Source organism: Macrotis lagotis, chromosome 4, assembly GCF_037893015.1.
Source record: "Macrotis lagotis isolate mMagLag1 chromosome 4, bilby.v1.9.chrom.fasta, whole genome shotgun sequence".
NCBI classification, from domain to species: domain Eukaryota; kingdom Metazoa; phylum Chordata; class Mammalia; order Peramelemorphia; family Peramelidae; genus Macrotis; species Macrotis lagotis.
This window is the reverse complement of record NC_133661.1, coordinates 222,778,434-222,801,020: the sequence shown is the minus strand read 5'-3', so window position 1 is coordinate 222,801,020 and position 22,587 is coordinate 222,778,434. Positions and strand designations below refer to the sequence as shown.

General features: G+C 38.2%; 1 protein-coding gene across 2 annotated transcripts in view; it reads right to left on the bottom strand.

The window, feature by feature from the left end:
• Positions 1–4,921: 4,921 nt before the first annotated feature.
• RIN3 (Ras and Rab interactor 3) overlaps positions 4,922–22,587 on the bottom strand; it is a 146,268-nt gene continuing 128,602 nt past the window's right edge. For both annotated transcript variants that reach the window (XM_074235435.1, XM_074235434.1), the window contains exons 8-10: positions 17,025–17,156; positions 13,555–13,718; positions 4,922–7,383 (exon numbers count right to left, since the gene is read on the bottom strand). In XM_074235435.1, the coding sequence (XP_074091536.1) occupies positions 7,075–7,383; positions 13,555–13,718; positions 17,025–17,156 (605 nt within the window). In that variant the 3' untranslated portion in view covers positions 4,922–7,074. The remainder of the gene's footprint in view (positions 7,384–13,554; positions 13,719–17,024; positions 17,157–22,587) is intronic.

Sequence of the window (22,587 nt, the reverse complement as noted above, 5' to 3'; positions counted from 1 at the left end):
AATTTTCTTTTGCCTATTGTGCTTTCATTCTTCCAATCTCCCATATTAATCACCTCAGCTTCTCACTCTTTCTTCCCTCACATAGGCCAGGGTCAGTCATTTGTCAAATCTCATCATTTCTACCTTTACCCTATCTCTTGCATGAGACCCTTTCTTTCACATGGCCACTACTACAATTCAAGCCCTCATTGCCTCTTGTCTAGATGATAGTGATAGCCTCCTATTGGTTTCCCTGACTCAAATCTTTGTCTAACTCTATTCACCGCTCAACTCTTTCTAATAGGATTTTTCTTAAGTGAGTGTCCATGTCAATCCCTTTATCCAGTAAATTCCAGATATTCCTTATTGATTTTAGGATAATATAGAAATTCTGTCTGTATTTTAAAGCCCTTTATAACACGGGCCCATTCCCCCCCCCCCCCCAGCCTCATCACATATTAACCCCTTTTGAATTTTGCAGGGTAGTAAATTCTTGGTTGTAATCCAGTCTTTTGCTCTCTGAAATATGACACATGGTAAGTGTCAGAGTTAAAATTTGAATCTAGGTCCTTCAACTCCAAGTCCAACAATTCGAGTCCATGGAACTACAGAATAATAATGCTAGTGTCTATAAGCATTCGATTACAGTTAACAGGTCTTAGATCTTTAAGGTACCGACAACACCAAATTTACTTCCTCTGAGGCTCTGTAGTAGATCTCTAGTAAATAATTTTTACTTTATTTGATGGAATATTGGGTTTCTAGTTGGTCAATTCTAATTTTTAGGGTTTTATTTTCTTCAATTAACTTTTTGTTTCCCTTTCCAGTTACTTAATTTTACTTTTTTTCTTTCTTTCTTTCTTTTTTTTTTTGCTGAGTTGCATTCCCTTTCTAGCTGGATGATTTGAGTTTTAGACAAGTTGTTTTTCTTTTCCAGTTGGTCGATTTCATTTTTTGAAGAATAACATTCTTTTTCCAGTTGGTTATTTTTCTTTTAAAGGAGTTGATTTCCTTGGTCAATTTTTCATAATTTTCCTGCATGGTTCTCATTTCATTTTTCCAGTTTTCTTCTTCTTCTCTTCTTTGGTTTTTAAAATTCTTTTTTAAAGCTCTTCTATGAAGTTTTGAATTTGAGTCCAATTCATAGACTCCTTTGAGACTTCTCATGTAGGTAATTTATCACTATTTTCTTCTTCTGAGGTGGCAGTTTTATCATCTCTATCTGCATAGTAGTTTTCTATGATTAACACTCAGTTTTTTTGCTCATTTCTATTGTTTGAGCTCTGCTCCAGGGTATAGGGAATATAGACCTAAGCTTTTTGTGCTAGGACAGGGGTGAGATCTCTGACTTATCACTGGTCAAGATGTTGTCCATACAGCTCAGGTGTTGCCTAGGTTAGTTTCCTCCTTTATGTCCAGGCTCTGTCTATGCAGAGGTCAATTATGTTAAATTCTTAACTCTCAAGAGGAAAGAGAAGAGGGTTTCTCATTTTGTATAAAAACTAGATGGAATTATGAAAGCAGGGATTCAAAGCAAAGCAAAGCACATGGTCTGATGCTGTTGGTTGGCATTCATCTGATATTGGTGAAGCCTTACATGTTAGACCCAACTGCTGTGCCTCATGAGGTTTTACTGTCATTCTAGGGGAAAATTGTGTGTTATTCAGACTCTGCATTAGCACCTTGGAAAGGATGAGTTCCTTTTACACATGGGTGGATCATTTGATATGTGTCAAAGGTTGTAAAACTTAGAGTAGACTCATTACTTCCTTGGAGCCAAGAAATAATTAAAGAAGTATTTTATGAGAGTCATGCTGGGGCTTCTTGGTGGTGGTGGTGGTGGTGGTGGTGTGTGTGTGTGTGTGTGTGTGTGTGTGTGTGTGTGTGTGTGTGTGTGTATGTGTGTGTGTGTGTGTGTGTGTGTGTGTGTGTGTTTAAACCTAGATCAAATGTTACCTATTCCTTGCTATATTTCCCCCATGTCCATTGTGAATACTCAGGGCATATTGGAGTCTTTTTTGACTCATTTAGTGCTATTATGATTAGTTATTCTTATAGGTGTCTTATCCTGTCTAGGGCGGCTAGATGGAACAGTAGGTAGAGTTCAGATTCTGAAATTAGGAGGACCTGTGTTCAAATTTCACCTCAGACACTTAATAGCTGTGACCTCGGGCAAGTCACTTAACCTTTATTGCCTCACATGCAGGGACATCTCCAGTCAGCCTCATTTATATCTGGTCACTGGACTCAGATGACTCTGGAGGAAAAAGTGAGGCTGGTGACTTAGTACAGCGCCTCCTCACTCAAATCCAAATCACATGCTTTGTTATGATATAATCTCCCTGATGTCATGGTTTTTTTAAAATGAAGGACAAACATCCTCATCATCATCCTCATCCTCATTATTATTATTATTATTATTATTATTATTATTATTATTATCCTGGAAACTTCCTCAGGGAAGATTTCATTATAAATTTTTCAGTGCCCCACAGAGCCTATCACAGTACTTAGTAAATGTTTGCTATCCATTTAATGAGTTACTTGGGCATATTTTACATCTCAGGATCTGTTTCCTTATCTGTTGAACTAAAGAATCTTTTTAGGCTCAAAATTTCTGAGTTAATACGCAGGAGCACATGAGCTTAAATCAGTAGCCTATTATGGCAGAACCTGATTTCCATGCTGTAACTAGAAGGGACAACTGGGGCTTTGTCTGAAGGCTTCAATGCATCTGTGGGCTTCACTTTACTAAAAAGATCTTCTGTCCCCATGCTATATGGCCTAACTGAATCTGCTTCTCTATCCTGGTGCTTCTGGATCTGATTGGAAGTTCCTTACATGGGTAGGCATTGAAGGCAAAGGCTGATAAAAGGTGTCATGAGGTGGGATCCTTGATTTCCCTGGTGTCACCCTCACTAGAAGAAGGGTCCTAGGCTTCTATCTCTCCCACACATGGCAATGATATGGAATTCTTTTCCTTCATGGAGTCCTCTGTAATGAGAGTGAGATCTTTTCCTATGGTCTGTCCCCTCCAAAAAACCTTAAATTTTCTTCAGATTCTAGAATGCCCAGTTACAGCTCTGTCTATTGCCATTCATGGCATCTCTTCCTCTGAATTAATGAAGACACCACTATTTCCCCAATCACCCAAGCTCAAAACCTGTTACTTGCCAAGTCTTGCCTATGTTCTCTCTATCCAGGGACATTACCTGTCCTCCTATCTCCTGGTTAGGCCCTCAACACCTCTCCAGTAACTTTGTAATAGACTTTTAACTTATCTTCCTGTCTCCAGGGCCTCCTTGACCTAGCCATCCAAATAATCTTGCTAATAATGTATATGTTTCTACCCTGTTCTTAAAGGTTTAATTTTCCCCATTGCCTACTGTATACATCACAAGCACTGGGTATTCAAAATCCTTCTCCTTTCCAAAGCTTATTTTATTTTGGGGGGGAGGTAATGGGATTAAATGACTTCCCCAAGGTCATAGAAAGTAAGTCTGAGGTCTGATTTGAACTCAAGTCCTGACTCCAGGGCTGGCACTCTATCTACTAGCCACCCCCAATCCTTATTTTATTAGGAAAGAAAAAGCATTTATATACTGGTACGTGCCAGACACTGGTGCTAAGTGCTTTACAAATAGTATCTTATCTGATCCTTACAGCAACCCCCATTCTATTATTACTCTCATTTTACGGAGGAGGAAACTAAGGCAGGCAGCAATTAAGTTGACATTCCTAGCGTCACACAGTTAAATGTCTTAGTTTAAGCTCAGGTCTTCCTGACTCCTAGTCCAGTGCGCCTCCTAGGGGCCTTAATTATTAGTTTCCTAACCTTAACGCATATTTTCCTTTTATATTTTTGGTGTAGACCTGCCCCCTCCCCCTCCTGGAGAACACTTTTTCTTGCCCTATTGAAAGCTTTCTCCTCCTTGAATGTCCAGTTCAGAAGTCACTTCTTCTGTGAAGTCAAATGAAAGTGATCTCTCCTTTCTCAATCCTAAAAAGTTTTATCTTTCCTTTGTACAGTCACTTTCCATGGTACCTTCTTTCCGTAGATATAACCCATAAGGACAGATAGTGTTTTTATTTTTTTCTTCTTCTTGGTGTTTCCAGACAATGCTTCACATAGAAGTCAATTAATCAATGATTGTTGAATTCAATAGAAGTGGCCCCAAACCCCATATTAGTTCTACATCAAGTAGAAAATCCCCTTTTGCATTTAAAGCCCCTCACACACTCTATGGTCTTTCCAAACTAGTTTGCACAATCCTTACATATGTCATAATTTCATTTTTGCATTGACTGCTCATATTAGTGAGATGCACTCCTTCCTTCTGTCTCTCTCTTAGAATCTCTAACTTCCTTTCTGATCTTTCCTGGTTGCCAGTGTCCTCCTCTCATCAAATTACCTTGTATTTACTTAGCTTATATTTACTTAGTTTGTATTTAGGATGTTGGGGCTGTGAGAAATGATTATTAATAACTAATGAATGGGGGAAATCCAGGATTTCCCCCTTTTTTCTATAGCCCTCATTATAAAGCTCTATCTTTGAAGGTTGAATTAATTTTCTCCTCATTCTGAGGTCAGATCCCATTCAACTTTCCAAGGCATTTAATCTAAGGTGAGGAAGCCCACTGAGTTCTACACTGGTTTAAGTGGAGATTAATTCTTTGATTAGATTTCTCAAAACTGGGGTAATTTAGAAATAAATGACAGAATTAAAAGTTCATTAGAACTCTCATTTTAATATTAATTCTAATTATTATTAACCAATCATGGTTGATTGCCACCTTCTGGAACACCCACTTTTCCAAGGGCAGAGAAGCCCAGAGTATGACATCATGATGATCTTTGGCATTTGAGAATGCCACTGATCTCTTTTATTAAAATGCTAGCTTTATTAATAAAACAATCAATCACCCAGACATCTTATCTCTCAAATTTAAAAAATTTTTTTTTTGCAAGGCAAATGGGGTTAAGTGGCTTGCCCAAGGCCACACAGCTAGGTAGTTATTAAGTGTCTGAGACGGGATTTGAACTCCTGACTCCAGGGCCAGTGCTCTATCTATTGCACCATCTAGCTGTCTCTCTCTCAAATTTTAAAAATGCTACAGGGCAGCTAGGTGATGCAGTGGGTAGTGCTGTGTCTGAAGTCAGGAAGACTCATCAATTCTGGCCTCAGACCCCTACTGTATGATCTTAGACAAGTGCCTTAACCCTGTTTGCCCCAGATTCTTCATCAGTAAAATGACCTGGAGAAGGAAATGACTCCACTCCAGTATCTCTGCCAAGAAAACCCCAAATGAGATCATGAAAAGTTGGACACTATTGAACAACATTTAGGATGTTATTGTATAATTTTATCAAGATGAGAAAATGTGTTTCTCAATTGATCAAAGTGATCTGATCAATCGCCTACTATATGTGTACCTATTATTTCTTCTGATAGAATATAAACTCCTTGAGAGCAGAAACTTGCATTTTTTTAAATCTAGCTTATAGCAGTGATTAGCAGCACAGGGTGATAACTATAGCTACCTTTTATATAGAGCTTTAAGGACTATGAAGCACTTTCAAGTATCTCATTTTATCCTGATAACATTTCACTTTGCAGGAAGAAACTGAGGCTGACAGCAGTGATGTGGTTTGCCTGGGACCACAAGCTAATAGATGCTGGAGGTTGTATTTGAATTCTCTTCTTTCTGACTCCATGTTTAGTAGATGGTAGTGGGCATTTAATGGAAATTTATTAATCAATTGACCCCTAACATATTAGACTGTAAACTCCTTGAGGGCAGGTACTACTTCAACTTCTGTTTTTGCATCTCCAGGGCCTTTAGTAAAGGTTTGTTGACTGATTGATGACCCTAATTACCTGTTACAGATTTAAAGAACAGTTTATCCTCTGTGTTTGGGAGGACAGCTTCCTGGTTTGCAGAGGGAGTAGTTAAGGCGAGAGGACAGTGACTGGATCCCGGAGAACAGTTTAGGATCCCAATCAACTCAAGCAGGGAGAGTGATAGAAGAGATAAACAAATCCAAACAGCTTTTCTAGCTTTACTACTTGAAACAGAAAGCAGAAATACCACAAGGAGGACTCAGAAGCTCCAAAGGGGAATGGGTTCTGGTGCTTCTCCAAAGGGGAAGGGGTCTGGTGCTTCCTTTCCATATTTAACAATTATCTTGAGCAATCTCATACTTCATCTTGTATCCTTAGTATTCACGCCAGATCACACCAGTTTAAAAATTTTGTTTATTGAACTCCCCCAAATACATGATACTGACACAGTGCCCACATCACTGAGTCCCCTACCTCCCTTGTTAATTTGTGTTCCTGTCAGTTTTCCCTTCAGTTGAGAAGGATAATTGGGGGCTCCATTGTTCCATGTGAGCCAGTAAACATTCCTGAGGACAGTGGGGTTTGATCCCTTTTTCCTGGCCCCAGGTGTCCAGCTGAAATAACCATGGTAAAGTCTCCCTTTCTGTCTCTCACAGAAGTCACTTGCCACAGTGTCAGAGGGATTTCTCAAACCTATTCCTTCTCATAGCACAGGAAATTCAGAGATTCAAAAGCTAACCCACCTTTGGGGAATCTTCCTGAGCCACACATTGGGGGCCCCACAAGGATTAGTTCATGGAAGGCCCAAGGCAGGGATCCACACCTGGCCAATTGCCATTGCCTCCTTGGTCTTGAAGCAGGACTTGGATGACTGTAACCATAGGGCCAACAGAGATGTACCCCCCCCCCCCTTTCCTTCCCCCAAGATCAGCAGTTCTGTCTACTACAGTTGGGGCTAATTTACCAAGTGAACATTTTTTTCTGGAAAATGTTGAGGCTTCTGGCCCAGGGAAGAACCATAGCTGAGTTTAGAAAGTTCCAGGATTTACTTCTCATAAGCTGTGTGACCCCTCTTGAACAAGTCATTCCCCATCTCTGGGGCTCTGTTTCTTCATTTTAAAAATGAGGGAGGATCTTGGGGGAAATACTGCATATTAGTGAGATCCAGATCTCAGGCCTGAATCCCACACTGTAAACACCATGAGCGCATCTTTGCCTTCCTACGTGAAGAGCTACAAGGACAATCTTGTTTTTAGAGAAAGTTTGGCTCTTTTACAATTGGGATCTGGGTCTCTCCTGAGTCCAACACTTTATAAATAAAATGGAAATCCTTCTTGGGTTCGCTCTTTAGTAGATAGGCTTTGATGTGATGGGGAAGTGAATCATCTGCTAGCTGGAAACACTTGCCATCCACCAGGACAAAGAGTCTGTGGTCTTGGGGCTGGTCCACTTCAAATTTCTCAGCACATTGGGCCCTCAGCTGCTCAGCCAGTGTGTCCGACTTTGAAGCCAGTGTCCGGGCTTGGTTGTCCGGCTCCAGGAAGGAGATGCAGATGAAGTCCTGAAAAAAACGGTTCATGGTCAGTGGTTTGGCTGAGGTGGGGAAGGGAGAGAAAATGAATAACTATTATTTCTATAGTGTCTTAAGGTTTGCAAAGATCTTTTTTCATATGTTACCTCATTTGATCTTCACAACAACCCTGTGAAGTAGGTTCTGAAACAGATAAAGAATCTGAGGTAGACAAAGGTGAAGTGACTTGTCCAGGGTCACACAAACTAACAAGCATCTAAAGCAGGATTTAAACTCAGTTCTCAAATTTAACACTTCTAAAAGAAGAAAAGAGGCTTGTCTTCTTGTCTCTGGGCTCACATAGGGTTATTCAGTCTTTTGGATCAGAGAATTTGACAAGAATCAGGGTCTGATATACTGCTCCTGAAACTCAGAGCTAATTGTGGCCTTAGACCTTGTTTGTGTTACCCCTTGGCAGTCTGGACACTGTAGAAAACCTTAAAATGATATTTTTTAAATGCACAGGACAAAATGCATAGTGTTGGTAGAGTTGTGAACTGATCCAACCATTCTGGAGAGCAATATGAAACTATGTTCAAAGGGCAATAAAAATGTTCACACCCTTTAATCCAACAATTCCACTACTAGGTCTATGATCCAAAGAGATCATAAAAAAGGGAAAAGGAGCCACATGTACAAAAATATTTATAGCAGCTCTTTGTAATGGCTCAAAACTGGAAAACGAGGGGTGTTCATTAACTGGGGAATGACTGAACAAGCTATGTTGTAATATGAATGTAATGGAGTCCCCTATTGTGCAACAAGAAATGATGAGTATATTGTTTTAATTTTCTTTATTTTTTGACATTTTTTTCTTTTTGGTGGTTTCTTTCTTTTTTTTTTTTGCAAGGCAATAGGGTTAAGTGACCTGCCCAAGGTCACACAGCTAGGCAATTACTAAGTGTCTGAGACAGAATTTGAACTCAGGATCTCTTGACCCCAGGGCCAGTGATCTATCCACTGAACCACCTAGCTGCCCCTTCTTTTTTCTTTTATAATTATGACTAATATAGAAATGTTTTACATATATAACCTATATCAAATTGCCTACTGTTTAGGAGGAAGGTAGAAAAATGAATGCTAAAACTTATCTTTAGATATAATTGGAAAGATACTATTTAATAAGGCTAAGTGCATAGAATTACAAAGGCAACCAGCTATACTGAAATGTAGCTATTAAAAAAAAGATTTGACTGAAGGTTAAGAATTCCCCTGCCTTAGAAAGAAAACAACTAATCCAACTCTTTCAATTTATAGATGAGGAAACAATCTCAGAAAAGTTAAGTCACTTGCATAAAGTCATTAAATAGCAGAGTTCAGATTTTGGTAAAAAAATATTTAACTTAGAAAAGTTTCTGACAATTTTTTTCTGAGGTCAACAAGCAGATTTGGGTCATTTTTTTTGACTTAGAATAAGCAGCAAAACTAGGATTTCCCATTTATATTTTCATATTTATATTCTATACTTTTTAAGTCACTGCATTGACATTCTGAGCCCTAGACTCAAGAATTAGGAGTGATTTCCAGTTCCACTTGCACTACATTCAGAAAATCATCTCCCTTTTCTAATGTTCTCAGTTTTCTGAGTAAAATGACAGGGTTGAATTTAATAGTCTCTAAGGCCCCTTCTACCTTAAAAGCTCATTTTATTCTTCAATGACCATTCACTAAGCATCTACTCCATGAAAAGCATCCAGGGGAGGTACAGTCTTGTAAAGTAGGTAGGGTTTATATTATTATATCCTTAACCTTCAGTTGAAGATCGTAAGGCATATAGAAATGACTTATGACATGCAGAGTTAGTGGCAGGGAAACTACCTAGCCCTTGTCCAGGGTGCTTATTACTGAATATTTCAAGGAAGGATTCATTCCTTTATTCATTCACCTGGAGTCATGGGGAAGATACAGCACATCAATGAGCAAAGGTCCCATAGACCACTGGTCAAATACTTCAACCTCTCTGAGGATGTGAAACTCTTGTAGGGATCAAGGCTATGGACTGGTTACTATTGGACAGTACATTGCATGGAGCAGTCTCTCACTAAAGGTTTATAAGTGATGATTGAATGAGTACATTTTCTTGGTAGAATGGACAAGCCTTTCCTAGTTTTGAGATGAGTGTTTGCCTCCTAGTGGTCAATGCTCATAACTATTTTCAGTGTTTCCCTTTAGTGACATTATAAAGGACATTTACAGACCTTCTTCCCAGGACCAGGTTATGTGAGTATGGACAGTCTGGAAGCCATTCCCTTCAACTTTCACTTAGTCATTCACTTCATTCATTAACTTATCCACATTCATTCATTTACTTGTGAACTTCACTCATTGATTCACTCATTGATTCATAAGCAAGATACTGTGCCAAGGGTTGAGAAATGGAAAAGAGAAGTAAGGTTCCTTGAACCTTTCTAGTAAAATTGGAGAAGATAAGGTAATATTAATGTGGAATGCTCTATAATCCAATCATAGCACTTTCCTCCTTTAAAATTTGGTTTGTATAAAACTCGTGTGTAGCCTATACATTTTTTTAAGTGTATAGTTTAGGATTTTTTTCTTTCCCCTTTAGAGTGATGACTTATTCTGATTGATGGTCTACATTTCACTACTTAAACTGAGTTACAATTTAATTTTTATGGTTTACTCTCCTAATCACTAACCATTACTATGCTACTAGGTCTTCTCTGGACCACATGCAAAGAAGTTAGGGTTTGTTATGAAATGGAAGGATGAAAGAAAAAAATTAAATATTTAAACTCATCTGAGAAAAGGAAAATAGAAAAGGACAGGGAAAGTTTTAGGCAAAATGCAAGGCAGATAAATTTGTTTTAATTCTTCCAAGTCCCTTTTCTTCTTCAAAAAATTTTTTTATTCTGAATTTAATGACTACTAAAAAATTTATATACAAAATAAAATACAAAAAGAGGATTTTATGTGAAATCACCTATCTCTCTTTTAAATATATATACATATATATATATAGAATTTAAATATATATTTAAAATAAAAAAGTTATGTATAAATTTAAATATTTGTTGTTGTCCATTAGTTTCAATTGTGTCTGAATCTGTGATCCCATTTGGGGTTTTGTTAATAAACATACTGGAGTGGTTTGTTAGTTCCTTCTCCACTATAGATGAGGATTAAGTGACTTGTCCAGAATCTCATAGCTATTAAGTGTCTGAGACTATATTTGAATTTTGGAAGATGAATCTTCTTGACTCCAGGCCTGATACTCTATTCATTCCACTCCCTAGTTGCCCTAAAATAATACATATATATATATGTATATGTATATGTATATATATATATAAGAATATTTATATACACACATTATTTATTTATTTGTGTATATATGTGTGTGTGTGTGTGTGTGTGTGTGTGTGTGTGAATATAACATGTTACTTTCAGAGCTGTCTTATTTAATTGTGCTTCCTTCAACTTTTCTTTTCTAGGATATTTTTCTCTTTGGAGTCTTTTCCCTTTTCAGGGAAAATTTAGTGTCCTATGGTTCATTTCCTCTCCCTCTATCCAAATGTATTTTTCAAGTTCTCAAAGGATGACAGCATCTGAGTATGTTATGGAACCATTTTTGGTGAAGGAAGATGTTCACAGAGGAACTTTTGCCCAAGATCCCACAGTTAGTAGTTGTCAGATCTGGGATGAGGGTTGCCAAGTAGGACAGCATATGGTTGACTTTGTTCAGTGTTTTGTCATGGGGGGGGGGTGGGAGGGAGGTTGCTTCTTATAAATGTCATGTGAGAGAAATTAATTTTATATGATTATATTAATAACCAGTTATTAATTTGTGACCTTCCCTTTTCCTTCTGTTACTGATAAGACCCAACATGGAAAAAGTTAGCTGGTCTCTAAAGGGCATGGATGAAGGATGAAGGAGGGCACATATTCTTACCTAGGTTGGGAAGGACCCTACCCAATTGGGAAACCTAATTTCTGGGTAGAGTATGAAGAAAATTCAATTTGGGTAAGACCCATGCCTGGAGAAGGAACCCTTTCCTTTAGGGGTAGGGAGACCCAGGCTAATGAAAGAGAAAACTAGGTAGAGAGGTCTAGATGGAGATGGCTTCCTCTTGCCTAGATGCCTTGAGTTTCATGATCAAGTCACATTCTCAGCAGGAGGAACTGATGACTTTTAGCCTACCTCCCCATTAAACATCCCTCAATCAGCATTCAGTTTCTCTTTTCAGGGGAGTTTCCTAACAGAAGGCATAAACCTGATTTAACATGATTCAGAGCATCTCTTTTAGTCTTTGGTAACAGAGAAACCACTGATCATCAATGTATTGATTATTAGCTAGTCTAATTAATGAATTGAATATTAATTATCTGGAAACTGTCTCTTGTGGGTTTTCATTTCCAACACATGCTATCTCAGCTTTAAATTATTTTCATTTTGGTAGCTAGACCTCTCCCTTACCTGATGAGAATAGAAATCATACTGTAGTGTAGAGTAGTGTAGTGTAGTGCAGTGTAGTGTAGAAAATATGGGATTTGGAGTCAGAACAACTGGGTTTGACTGTCATTTAGGACTACCAAAACAAAAATTTTAAAAATACAATACCACATAATATAAAGAACCAACCATCTTTAAGGACAAGAAACTGGACAAAACCAGTCAAATCCTATCCAGGTGGCAACTCTCAACCTAGATCTAACGCCTACTAGGTAGGGGATCTTGAGCAAATAATCTAATTACTCTTAAGCCTCATTTTCCCCAACTGTAAAATGTAGCCAAAAATACTTACATTGTCTACCTCATTGAATTCACTTTATTAATATTTTGAGTGCTTTTCTTCCCCTTTTTTTATTTTTGCAAGGCAATGGGGTTAAGTGACTTGCCCAAGGTCTCACACAAAGCTAGGTCATTATTAAATGTTTGAGGTCATATTTGAACTCAGGTCCCCCCGACTCCAGGGCTGGTGGTCTATACACTTCGCTACCTAGATGCTCCTATTTTGAGTGCTTTTGCAATGTGAGCTGTAGTTAATAGCACTTTTCACTTTTCTTGTTTATATGTGCCACAGTTTTCTGTGCATATGACATCTCCACTAGATTTTAATTAAGATACTTAAGGTCAGTAAATAGACCTTATTTAATCTTTTCCAGCATCTAGTATATTATCCCATATCTATATCTATATCTATATCTATCTATCTATCTATCTATCTATCTATCTATCTATGGTGAACTTTGAATAATTTTTTAAAATGAAATGTTGAAATGAATATGTCATTTACATTCTTGTGTGAATGCCAGTCATTCTGGTTTTTGTGTCCTGAATAACCATAGTCTAAAGCTTATATCTGATTGGAGAATGAAAGTATATATCCCTAGAGAAGGGATTTCTGGAATCAAGGAGCAGATAGGTTGTTTAGAGTCAGCTGAGGTCTACTTGGGGGTTCTAAAAATACCCTAGTTATGCAGCTGCCTTTAGGGAGCAGCTTGGTTATAGTGGCACTGGCATTGGACTCAGGAGCCCTAGATTCAAATTTTAGCTTCACAACTTAACTGAAATTGGTATTACTACATAGCTAGTGACAGAGATAAGAATGGAACCCAGGTCTTCTGATGCCATTAAATAACTGACTTCCTTAGAGCCATATTGATCGGATATCTCATACCTGCCTTCCTTGTTCTTCTCTCTTGTCACCTCATTCAACATACAGTCAGATAATTAATGGTTATCTTAAGGAATATCAATCCAGAAATCCGAGTGAGAAAGAAATTGATATTCTCAGTATGACTATTGACACAATTTACTGCATTCATCTCCCTATAGTTTTGCTGCCCTGCCTCTTTGACTGGGCTAACACTCTGGGGTATGTTTAATTGTACATCTTAGAAATTATAGTTTCTCTTCCACTTCTCATAGGTTCAATCTAACTCTCTTGGAAAGACCTATCACTAGGGAAAATGTTTTAGATATTTACCCAAGTCCCTCTGCTTTTATGAAGCCTAGCTTTAACAAAGTTGATTAGTGAGAAATGGTACTTTTCCTTGCACCGATCCCTTCCTTGCTCATCATAGCAGCCCTGAAGGTCAGGAACTGTGTTTTGATATTCTTGAATCAAATAGATGATACACTCCATCAAACCTGGGAATCCATCTGGCTGTCATTTGTAGTTACCCTGTTAGACCACTCACCTGCACGGATGAACGAGAGGCTCGGGCTTTATTGAGGGTTCGGCGGCGTTCCCAGCGGTGGATGGAATCCTGTACCTCCACACTCAGCTGCCTTGTGACAGTGATCTTGTCATAGTTCTTGATATGTTCCAGGGCACCATAGGTTGTGGTGAGATAGTAGGAACCTATCAGAACAAGAGGAACCCATTAGTAATCAGATAGGGTAAGTTTTGGGAGTGGATGGGGAAGGAAGAAGGAACAAGGAAATAGTTACAGGGACTCAACGAGCAGACCTGAGACCCATTTCTCCATGAATATTACCATGCAGCTTTGCCTATGTACCTAAGGTTGAGGGAAAGAGAATTACTTTCATCCTTTTAAACTGGAGAGAGTCAAGGAACCTGGAATCAAGAATCCTGGCTTTGCCACTGTCTCATTGTTTGATCATGGGCAAATCAACATCAACCTTCTAGCCTCAGTTTCTTCATTTATAAATTGGAGAAAATGATCCTTGAACTGCCTGCCCTATAGAAGTAATAAGTCTACCCTATAGTAGTAAGGATCAAGTAGAATCAATTTAATTCAATAAATATTATTTACTTATGTGCAGAGTCCTGAGCCATGCATAGGTAGAAATGCAAAGTTTATATAAGAACCTATACACACATATACATATATGAACATATATGTATTATATATAATCTTACATATGTACAAGTTATATCCCCAATAAAATATAAATTCCTTGGGAGGAGGAATTGCTTTATTTTTTGTATTGATTGAATGTAATGACTGATGGATTGATTTATACAATCTGTTTAGCCAGTCCCCTTAATGAATAATTACTCATATTTTCAAGCCTAAATCAAGCTCCTCTCCCCCAAAAATCTTTCCATAAGTCCTCATCTATGATATTCTTTTCCCTTAAAATCTCATGTATCAATTTGCTTTGTAACTATAATGTAATTATGATCTAAGATTGTACATTATAGTTTTTGTGATTGTACCCTTTCTAGATAGGTCTTATAAGACTATGCCTTATTTTTGTACACATTTTCCATGACTTATAAGGGACATCTTCCATACATTATTTTAAATTGAAGATAGTCAATGAGTTCCCTGTATATCTTACAAGAAGAGTGTCAGGATTGTGAAAGCTATGAAGTAAACATTATTTTCATAGTAATTTAAATTTAAATTTAATTAAAACTAATATGTTAGTTAAATAACCAAAATATTTTGGAGGCAAGAGCTCAATAATTTTTAAGGAATCCTCAGACCAAAAAATTTGAGACTCATGGAATTAGAGGAATTAGGAATGAAAAGACTTAGAAAACTTAGAAGAAACACGATAGTTTTCTTTGAGTAACTGAATACATGTAGAAGAGGCTTATTCTGCCTGGGCCAAGAAGGAAGAACACAGAAACAACAGGTGGAAGTTGTGGAGAGATTTTTATCTGATGACAGAAATAATTTCCTACATGGAACTATGCAAGAGTGAGCTGTCTGGGGAGGTAATGGGCACCCCTTCCCTGGAGGCTCCAGACTAGATGACTGCTTGTCAGTGATGTTGTGGAGGAGATTACTTTTTAGGTGTGGGTTGGACAAGATGACTTTCTAGGTCTTTTCCCCACTTGGAGATTCTGGGACTCTTTGAGTGCCCTGCAATGACTTTTAGTAGCTCTAGGTGGCAGGCTCCACCTTCTTAAATGTCTCAAGTTTCCAACCAACATTGGATCCTACATTGGTTTCCAGACAGAAGGAACCTAAACAAGTGTACAGTTCAAATACCCTCATTTTATAGTTGAGAAAACAGGTCTAGAGAGATTAATTGATTTATCCAATATCACACTGGTATCAGGTGGCAGAGTTGGGATCTTACCCCAGGACCTCTGATGCTTTCTTTTCACTAAGTCAACTGTTTTTGAGGTGTTGAAAATCAAGTGAAAATTAGAAGCTGTTTGCAATATTTTGTCTGATGGTGGTGCCAAAGTGTTTTTGGATCCAATGAGGAAAGGAGGAAGGACCAAAACAACCATGCCAAAAACTTGCCTTCTGATCCTTTCGTTACCCAATACATTTTGTTAGAAGAAAATGCCAATTTCCCCATGTCCTGCTTCCTTTGGACACTACTCAGTTGCGTGTTGGGAAGACCAGGTAGCCGAGTGACCCACGGGCCTCTACTCTGAGTGTCAAACACTCATCCCGTGGGAAGCACATTACAACATCACATCTCAGGAACATGTTAACTATCTTCCTTTTCCTTCATTATCATCATTATATCATTCCCCAATGACCATCTTTCATCTAGGCTGGTCCTCAGGTAACAGACTATATATGACCAGGTCCATTCTTGTAGCTCTTCTAATAGGTTGTACCTCACTGGGATAGTTTCTAAAAACCCAGGTGAACCAGATTAAAATGTAATTTTAATTACACATATTACCTGCAAATTTAATTATAAGCTTTAACAGAGTAAATGAAAATTTAATTAAACACCGATAATACTTCATTTTAAATCAAAGTCAATCTTCTGCCCATAGGTATCCTGATGAGTGGCCTGGTTTCTATTTGAGTCTGACACTACTGTTCTTTAATATAAGATTGTAAGCTCTTTGGGGGTGGGAACATGTATTATTTTTTCTTTCTTTTTTCTTTTTTTTTAGTGTTTTTGCAAGGCAATGGGGTTAAGTGGCTCACCCAAGGCCACACAGCTAGGTAATTATTAAGTGTCTGAGGCCGGATTTGAACTCAGGTACTCCTGACTCCAGGGCCGGGTGCTCTATCCACTGTTCCACCTAGCCACCCAGGGATCATGTATTATTAATAATTAAAGAGTCTCAAGAGTTGTTTAGGGAGTTAATATTCTTGGGTACAATTCTGACTTTAGTTAATTTATTTGCTATAAAACCTTGGGAAATCTCAGTTTCCTCAGCTGTAAAATGAGAATATATATATATATATATATATATATATATATATATATATATATATATATATTACTTGTCCTATCTACTTTATGGAGGTATTTGGAAGAAAGCACTTTATAAATTTCAAAATGCTATAGAGATGTAAGCTATTATTATAGAATGAATGTTTGTTGAATGAATCCAGCAAAATGAATAAATATTTAGTGACTGAACCCTACCAGTGCAGCATTTTCCCCATAATTTTCAACACTGCTCCCTGCCTTCCTTCTTTCTAGTGTACCAAGGCATTATAATGTTGAGGACAGACAACTGACTTGGAGGCTGAAAAAACTGAGTTTGTGTCTTGGTTTTGTTATTTACAATCTATGTAATTTTAGCTAAATTGTTTAACTTCTATAGGTCTCAGTTTCCTCTTTTGTGAAAGGAGGGGGGCTTGACCAAAGGATCTCTCTGGTCCCTTTAGAGAAAAATGGTTCCTTTGCCTCCTGTGTGATTTTGTGTGTTCACACCTATATGTATGGGAGAGGTTTGCCCTCAGAAAACAGAACCTTGATCTCTTACCTTCCCCTAGCTGCAGAGCTGGGTCCATGAGTTCCATCATGTATTCCACATTGAGAAGCATTTCGGTCAAGTTGCTGCGGGCCAGTACATACATGAGGACTGGAAGAAAGTCATCAGCTCCATAGGGTTTCCCTGTACAAAGGAAGTAACTGAAGGTGAAAAATTGGCTCTTTACAAATCACTCTGTTCTGGGGAAGAAAAGGTTCAGAAATAGTAAGCGAAGGCTGTCAACAAAATGAGAGCAAATTGTCTACCAGATATCTTCCATGACCCTACTCTCTAACACTTTCTATCCATCAGAAACTTGGACTTCATTCCTGGTTTTTCTCCAAACTCCCTTCAACTCTGCCCCTATATAGGTGAGTATTAGCTTTATCTGCCAAGTCTGTGAGTCTATGAGCAAAGATGTTGGCAAATTTTAAACAATCAATTTTCCACCTTTAAGACATGACATACTTTTAAGTTTAATCTTTATTAGCATTTTCTCCTTCACTTTCTGGTCTAAAGTATTAACGAAAAAATAAATCAAAGCTTGATTTGAACTGTTTGCCAGTTTTTAGGTGTGCATACTCATACTGAAAATTTAACTGGCTAGGTCAGTAGGAGTTGACTCAGTATGCCTCTGCAGCAATGACGTCCCAGCTGTCTCATGTTCCTGCTGTCTACTCTCCCTCTACCCCTTCCCTCTACCCCCCCAATCCTTCTAGCTCTCTTTTATGCTTGTTCCCCCCCCCCCCATTAGAATGTAAGCTTCTTGAGGATAGGAAGTATCTTGTTTGCTTATATTTACATTTCTAGGTTTAGCATAGTGCCAGGAATCAATCAACCTCCTCCTTCTCCCCCTCCCCCTCCCCCTTCCCCTCTCCCTCTTTCCCTCTCCCTTTTATGAGGTACTACCTCCACTATCAAACTAAGACAAAAAGGGAAAACAATCAGTGTTGTGGGAAGATTGTGACATTGATGTACTGTTGTGGGGTTGTGATCTAATCCAACCATTCTGGAGAGCAATATGGAACTATGCCCAAATAGCAATAAAACTGATCATAACCTGTGACCCCCCAAATTCCAATACTAGGTCTATATTGAAAAGAAATAATAAACAAAACAAAAGAAAACCACCACAGAATCTGAATGGATGCCATATTCACTTTTTAAAAACTTGTGTTATGTTTTTCCTGCCTATGCTGTGTTTTTTCTTTCTTTTCCCTAAGTCTCAAATCCTCATTCACAAAATGACTAGTATGTAAACATGTCAAACACAAATGTTTATGTACAACTTTACCACTATTGAGGGGAGGGTGGTGGAAAGGGAAGTTGGTAGAAAAATGTGTAATAGATATGCAAATGGAGGAATGTTGAAAAACTTTCATAACTTTCATAATTGGAAAATAAAATACTATTTTAAAAATTGCTTGTTGAATGAATTAGACATGCTAAGGCTAACCCCAAATAATTGGAGTCAAAAATAGCATAAGGAATGAGCACTTAGGATTAGAGAGATCAGACTTGGTTTTAAATACCTGCTCTTTTATTCCTTATCTTTTCCAACAAGGGAAAATATTTCATCATTCTTATAACAATAAGTTTGGATTAGATGGTCGTGAAGGTTCCATCCAACTCCAAAATTCAATAATGTATTAGAACCTTGGGGAAAGAATGACCCTCACTGTGTTCTCCTCCTTTTTGGGTGACTTGCAGGACTGGGTGAGGAAGTCCTTCTCTCAGTTTTCCTGGTTGTAGTGTGCTTCTTCCTAGATGAATAATTATCATTCAGGAGTCTCTGTCCTATCCCTGTAAAGCTGATTAAGCCCTATTACCCAGGCCTTGTTATAAACCTTTATTTTGAACCTTATAACTCAATTTAAACAGTATTAGGGGGAAGATCATAGGAACTGAGAGTTGGAAGAGACCTTAGAGCTTCTCTAATATAACAATCTCCTTTCAATGGGAAATGGAAACCTAGAGAAATCAAGTGATTTGTTCAAGGTCATAAAGTAAGAAGAGGTCAGTATTGCAGCACTAGAATTTGACTACATCTAATGACTTCAAAGGCAGTATTCCACACTGCCTTCCTCTCACTGAGTTATTTGCATATAATTATTTTAATTATTCGAACCCTGGCAGGTGGAATACTTTTTTAAACATTAAAACCATTAAAAAATTTATGAGTTTGGCAGTAGGCAAAGCACAGATATAAAACCCATTTTGATCCCATGGGGTACATATACAGCTTTAGATCCAATTGAATTTTTAATGTTTCTATGAACATAAAATTTCTAGTTGTGAGTATGATGTGAAAAATTTACCAAGGAAAATGCATGAGGAATTATTTGGTTCTCAGAGATGATAGTCTGAGAGGGGTGGCCAAGGTGGGATAACTGGCTTTGATCCTTTTCATTCCACCATTTCAAACCAGAATTTCTCAAGCTAGGGTAAAGCATGGGGTGGGGGGGGGATGACATAGTAGCAGCTCTGCTTTTCCTCCCTGGCCATGGGAGAGGCCAGAAACGAGCAGGGTGGGGGGCTGCTCACTCCTCTTTCCCTTATCTGAACTCTAGAGTCACTTATTACCTGGACCATTCATTTTGCACATACCATTATCACTCTGAGCTCTTATTTATCACTTTATATGCAAGTTTTGTTTCTTGAGCTAGGTTGCAAAAACCTGGAAGGACTCAGATTTCTGTGTCTCTTCAGATGGCTACTACAATGCCTACCCACAGTTGCTGTTCAATAAATGTTGATGGGGATAAAATGGGAATCATGATATTTGCAAGTAACTACTCATAGTCTTTTTACAAAGAGAAAATAGGTGTGGAAGTAATCTGCAAGGTTAATAATGCTATTTAGATGCACAGCACCATTATTAATATAAGATAGAGGGGAGCTAGGTGGCACAGTGGATAAAGCATTGGATCTGGAAGTAAGAAGAGCTGAGTTCAAATGTGACCTTAAATACTGACTAGCTGTGTTACCCTGGGCAAGTCATTAAACTCTGTCTCAGTTGCCTCCTCTGTAAAATGAGTAGTAGGAGGAAATGGCAACTACACCAATATATTTGCCAAGAAAATTCCAAAAAGAGGTATGAAGAATAGGACATGAATGAAACAACTAAACAAACAACAGGATAAAGCCCTGATCCCAGAATTTTGAAATTCCATATATCTGAAATCCTCTGAGCTGTTCAAACCTATCTCTGGACAGTTAGGAATTTGCTCTTTTAAGCACCAACATTTTTTTTTTTTTAGGTTTTTGCAAGGCAAATGGGGTTAAGTGGCTTGCCCAAGGCCACACAGCTAGGTAATTATTAAGTGTCTGAGACCGGATTTGACCTCAGGTACTCCTGACTCCAAGGCCGGTGCTTTATCCACTAAGCCACCTAGCCGCCCCTAAGCACCAACATTTACACATAATTTAAAGCATTTCACTCAAAATGTCAAAACAGCAAAAAATTTTAGAACTGGAAGGGACAACAGAAAACAGCATTAGAACTAGAAGGAACACAGATTAGAAAACAGATGTTAGACTAGGAAGGGACCTTAGTATAGAGAAGTTTAGAACATAGAACACAGAATTTCAGAGCTAGAAGACATTGTAGAGATCCTGTAGTCCAGCATGACTGTCCATCCTTTTGGCTATTTTGAGACATGTTGACTAACAAACACTTGTCAAAGACCATATATAGAATTTAATATTTACTTATGACATTTTACCAATGAGCTTATTAATAAAATGTAAAAACGCCACATGAATGGACTTTTGAGGGCTGTGGCTTGGACACACTTGTTCTAGATCTATCCCCATCTTTTTTACCCATGAGGAAACTAAGGCCCAGGGGGTCTTTTGCCTTGCCCGATGCCCAGGCGGAGACCATCTTTTCTTTTTCTTGAAAGTGTCCAATAGCATAAGGCATGTGTGTGACAGGCATAATTTGGGAAGAAGGCATATTCTCATTTAAGTTTCCCATTAGGCTTAAGATTTCTTTTTTCTCAGGACCCTACTGATGTGGGGTCTCCATCCTGGATTTCTATTCTTTTTGTTTTCCTTCTATAAAGTTATGGCTCTAGCTGATCAAATTTTAAAGTGAGGGCTTGAAGTATGTATGAATACTTTATGGGCTGAAAAAATTCTCAACAAGAAAGGCCATTTAAAGTAGAACTGAGCAGGAAAATAGACTCTCATTCAGGTTGTGCTGAGCCTAGAATTTGTTGCTTTTTGGCCATTTTCTGTCGTGTCTGACTGTGTCCCTTTTAGGGTTTTTCTGGGCAAAGATATTTGAATATTCTGCCATTTCCTTCTTCAGCAGATTTTTCAGATGAGGAAACTGATGCAGACAAGGTTAAATGACCTGCCTAGGGTCACACAGCTAGTAAGGATCTAAGGCTGGGTTGGAATTTCAGGTCTTCCTGACTCCAGGCCTAGAGCTCTATCCACTGAACCATCTACTTAGCTATACTCTATGCGTATCAATCAATTAGCAAGCATTTATTAATGCTTTGCAGCAATGATTGGCCAGGCAATGGAAAAATAAAGAAAGGCAAAGTCGGCCTCTGCCCTTGAACAGCTTGTGTTCAATGGGGGGGGGGGGAGAAAATATGTAAATAACTAGACATATGCAACACCAGCTGAGTAAATGAAAAATTATCTTAGAAGGGAAGACTAATACATATGTGCCTCGGCTCCTACTAGTCTGGAAAAATTCACTGAAGGGTCCTGAAGAGAGGACCTGAGCAAGGGAATCCAGTCGACTTAGGAAAATAACTCAAGGAATATTTCACAGGTTCATTGTACATCTTTAGATACACACATTATCTCATGTGACTTCCCCATTTTTCCCTAATAAATCTTTGAGTATGTAGCAGAAATAATGTAGTTCTTATTTTTACTGATGATAAAGCTGAGGCTCACAGGGATGAAGGTGAAGGTAACCTTGGCAAACAAATAAGTGACAGTAACACAGTGACAGCCCTTGAATCCTCCTGATTCGAAACCTAGTTTTCTTTCCCCTGTGGCAAGCTATCCTTCAGCCTATCTTTAGGGTAAATAGCACAACAAGAGCTGTTGTTTGGCAAACCATACCCTTTGCCTCTCTGGATGCTGGAAAGATGCCATCTAGCTTTTGGGGAGAGACAAGGGCATACTGGGAACAATGATTTGGAAGCTAAGTTGAAGATTTAAGCTCTACATAAATAAACATTTGAATATAAGGAAAAATTTTGAATAATCAGAGATGTCCAAAAGTGAAAGGGGCTATCTTGGTAGGTGATGAGTTTCCCATCTCTGAAGAACTTCAGGGAGAAGCCAAGTGGCTACATGTCAAGGATACTATAGACATGACTCCTGCTCAGGACAAGGAAACTATGAGATTTTATAATTGTATGAAAATTCATATTTCTAATAAACATTAGTCAAATCAAGAACATTTCATGTGTTTTAAGATGGTTTTTGTTTTTAAAAAGTATCTTTTCTTTCTTTTAAAAATTTTCCCACACCTTTCAGCACTTTTCAGTCTTTTTAACAAAAGTAGTATTGAATTGTAGCTGGTCTCAAAGTGAACCACAGG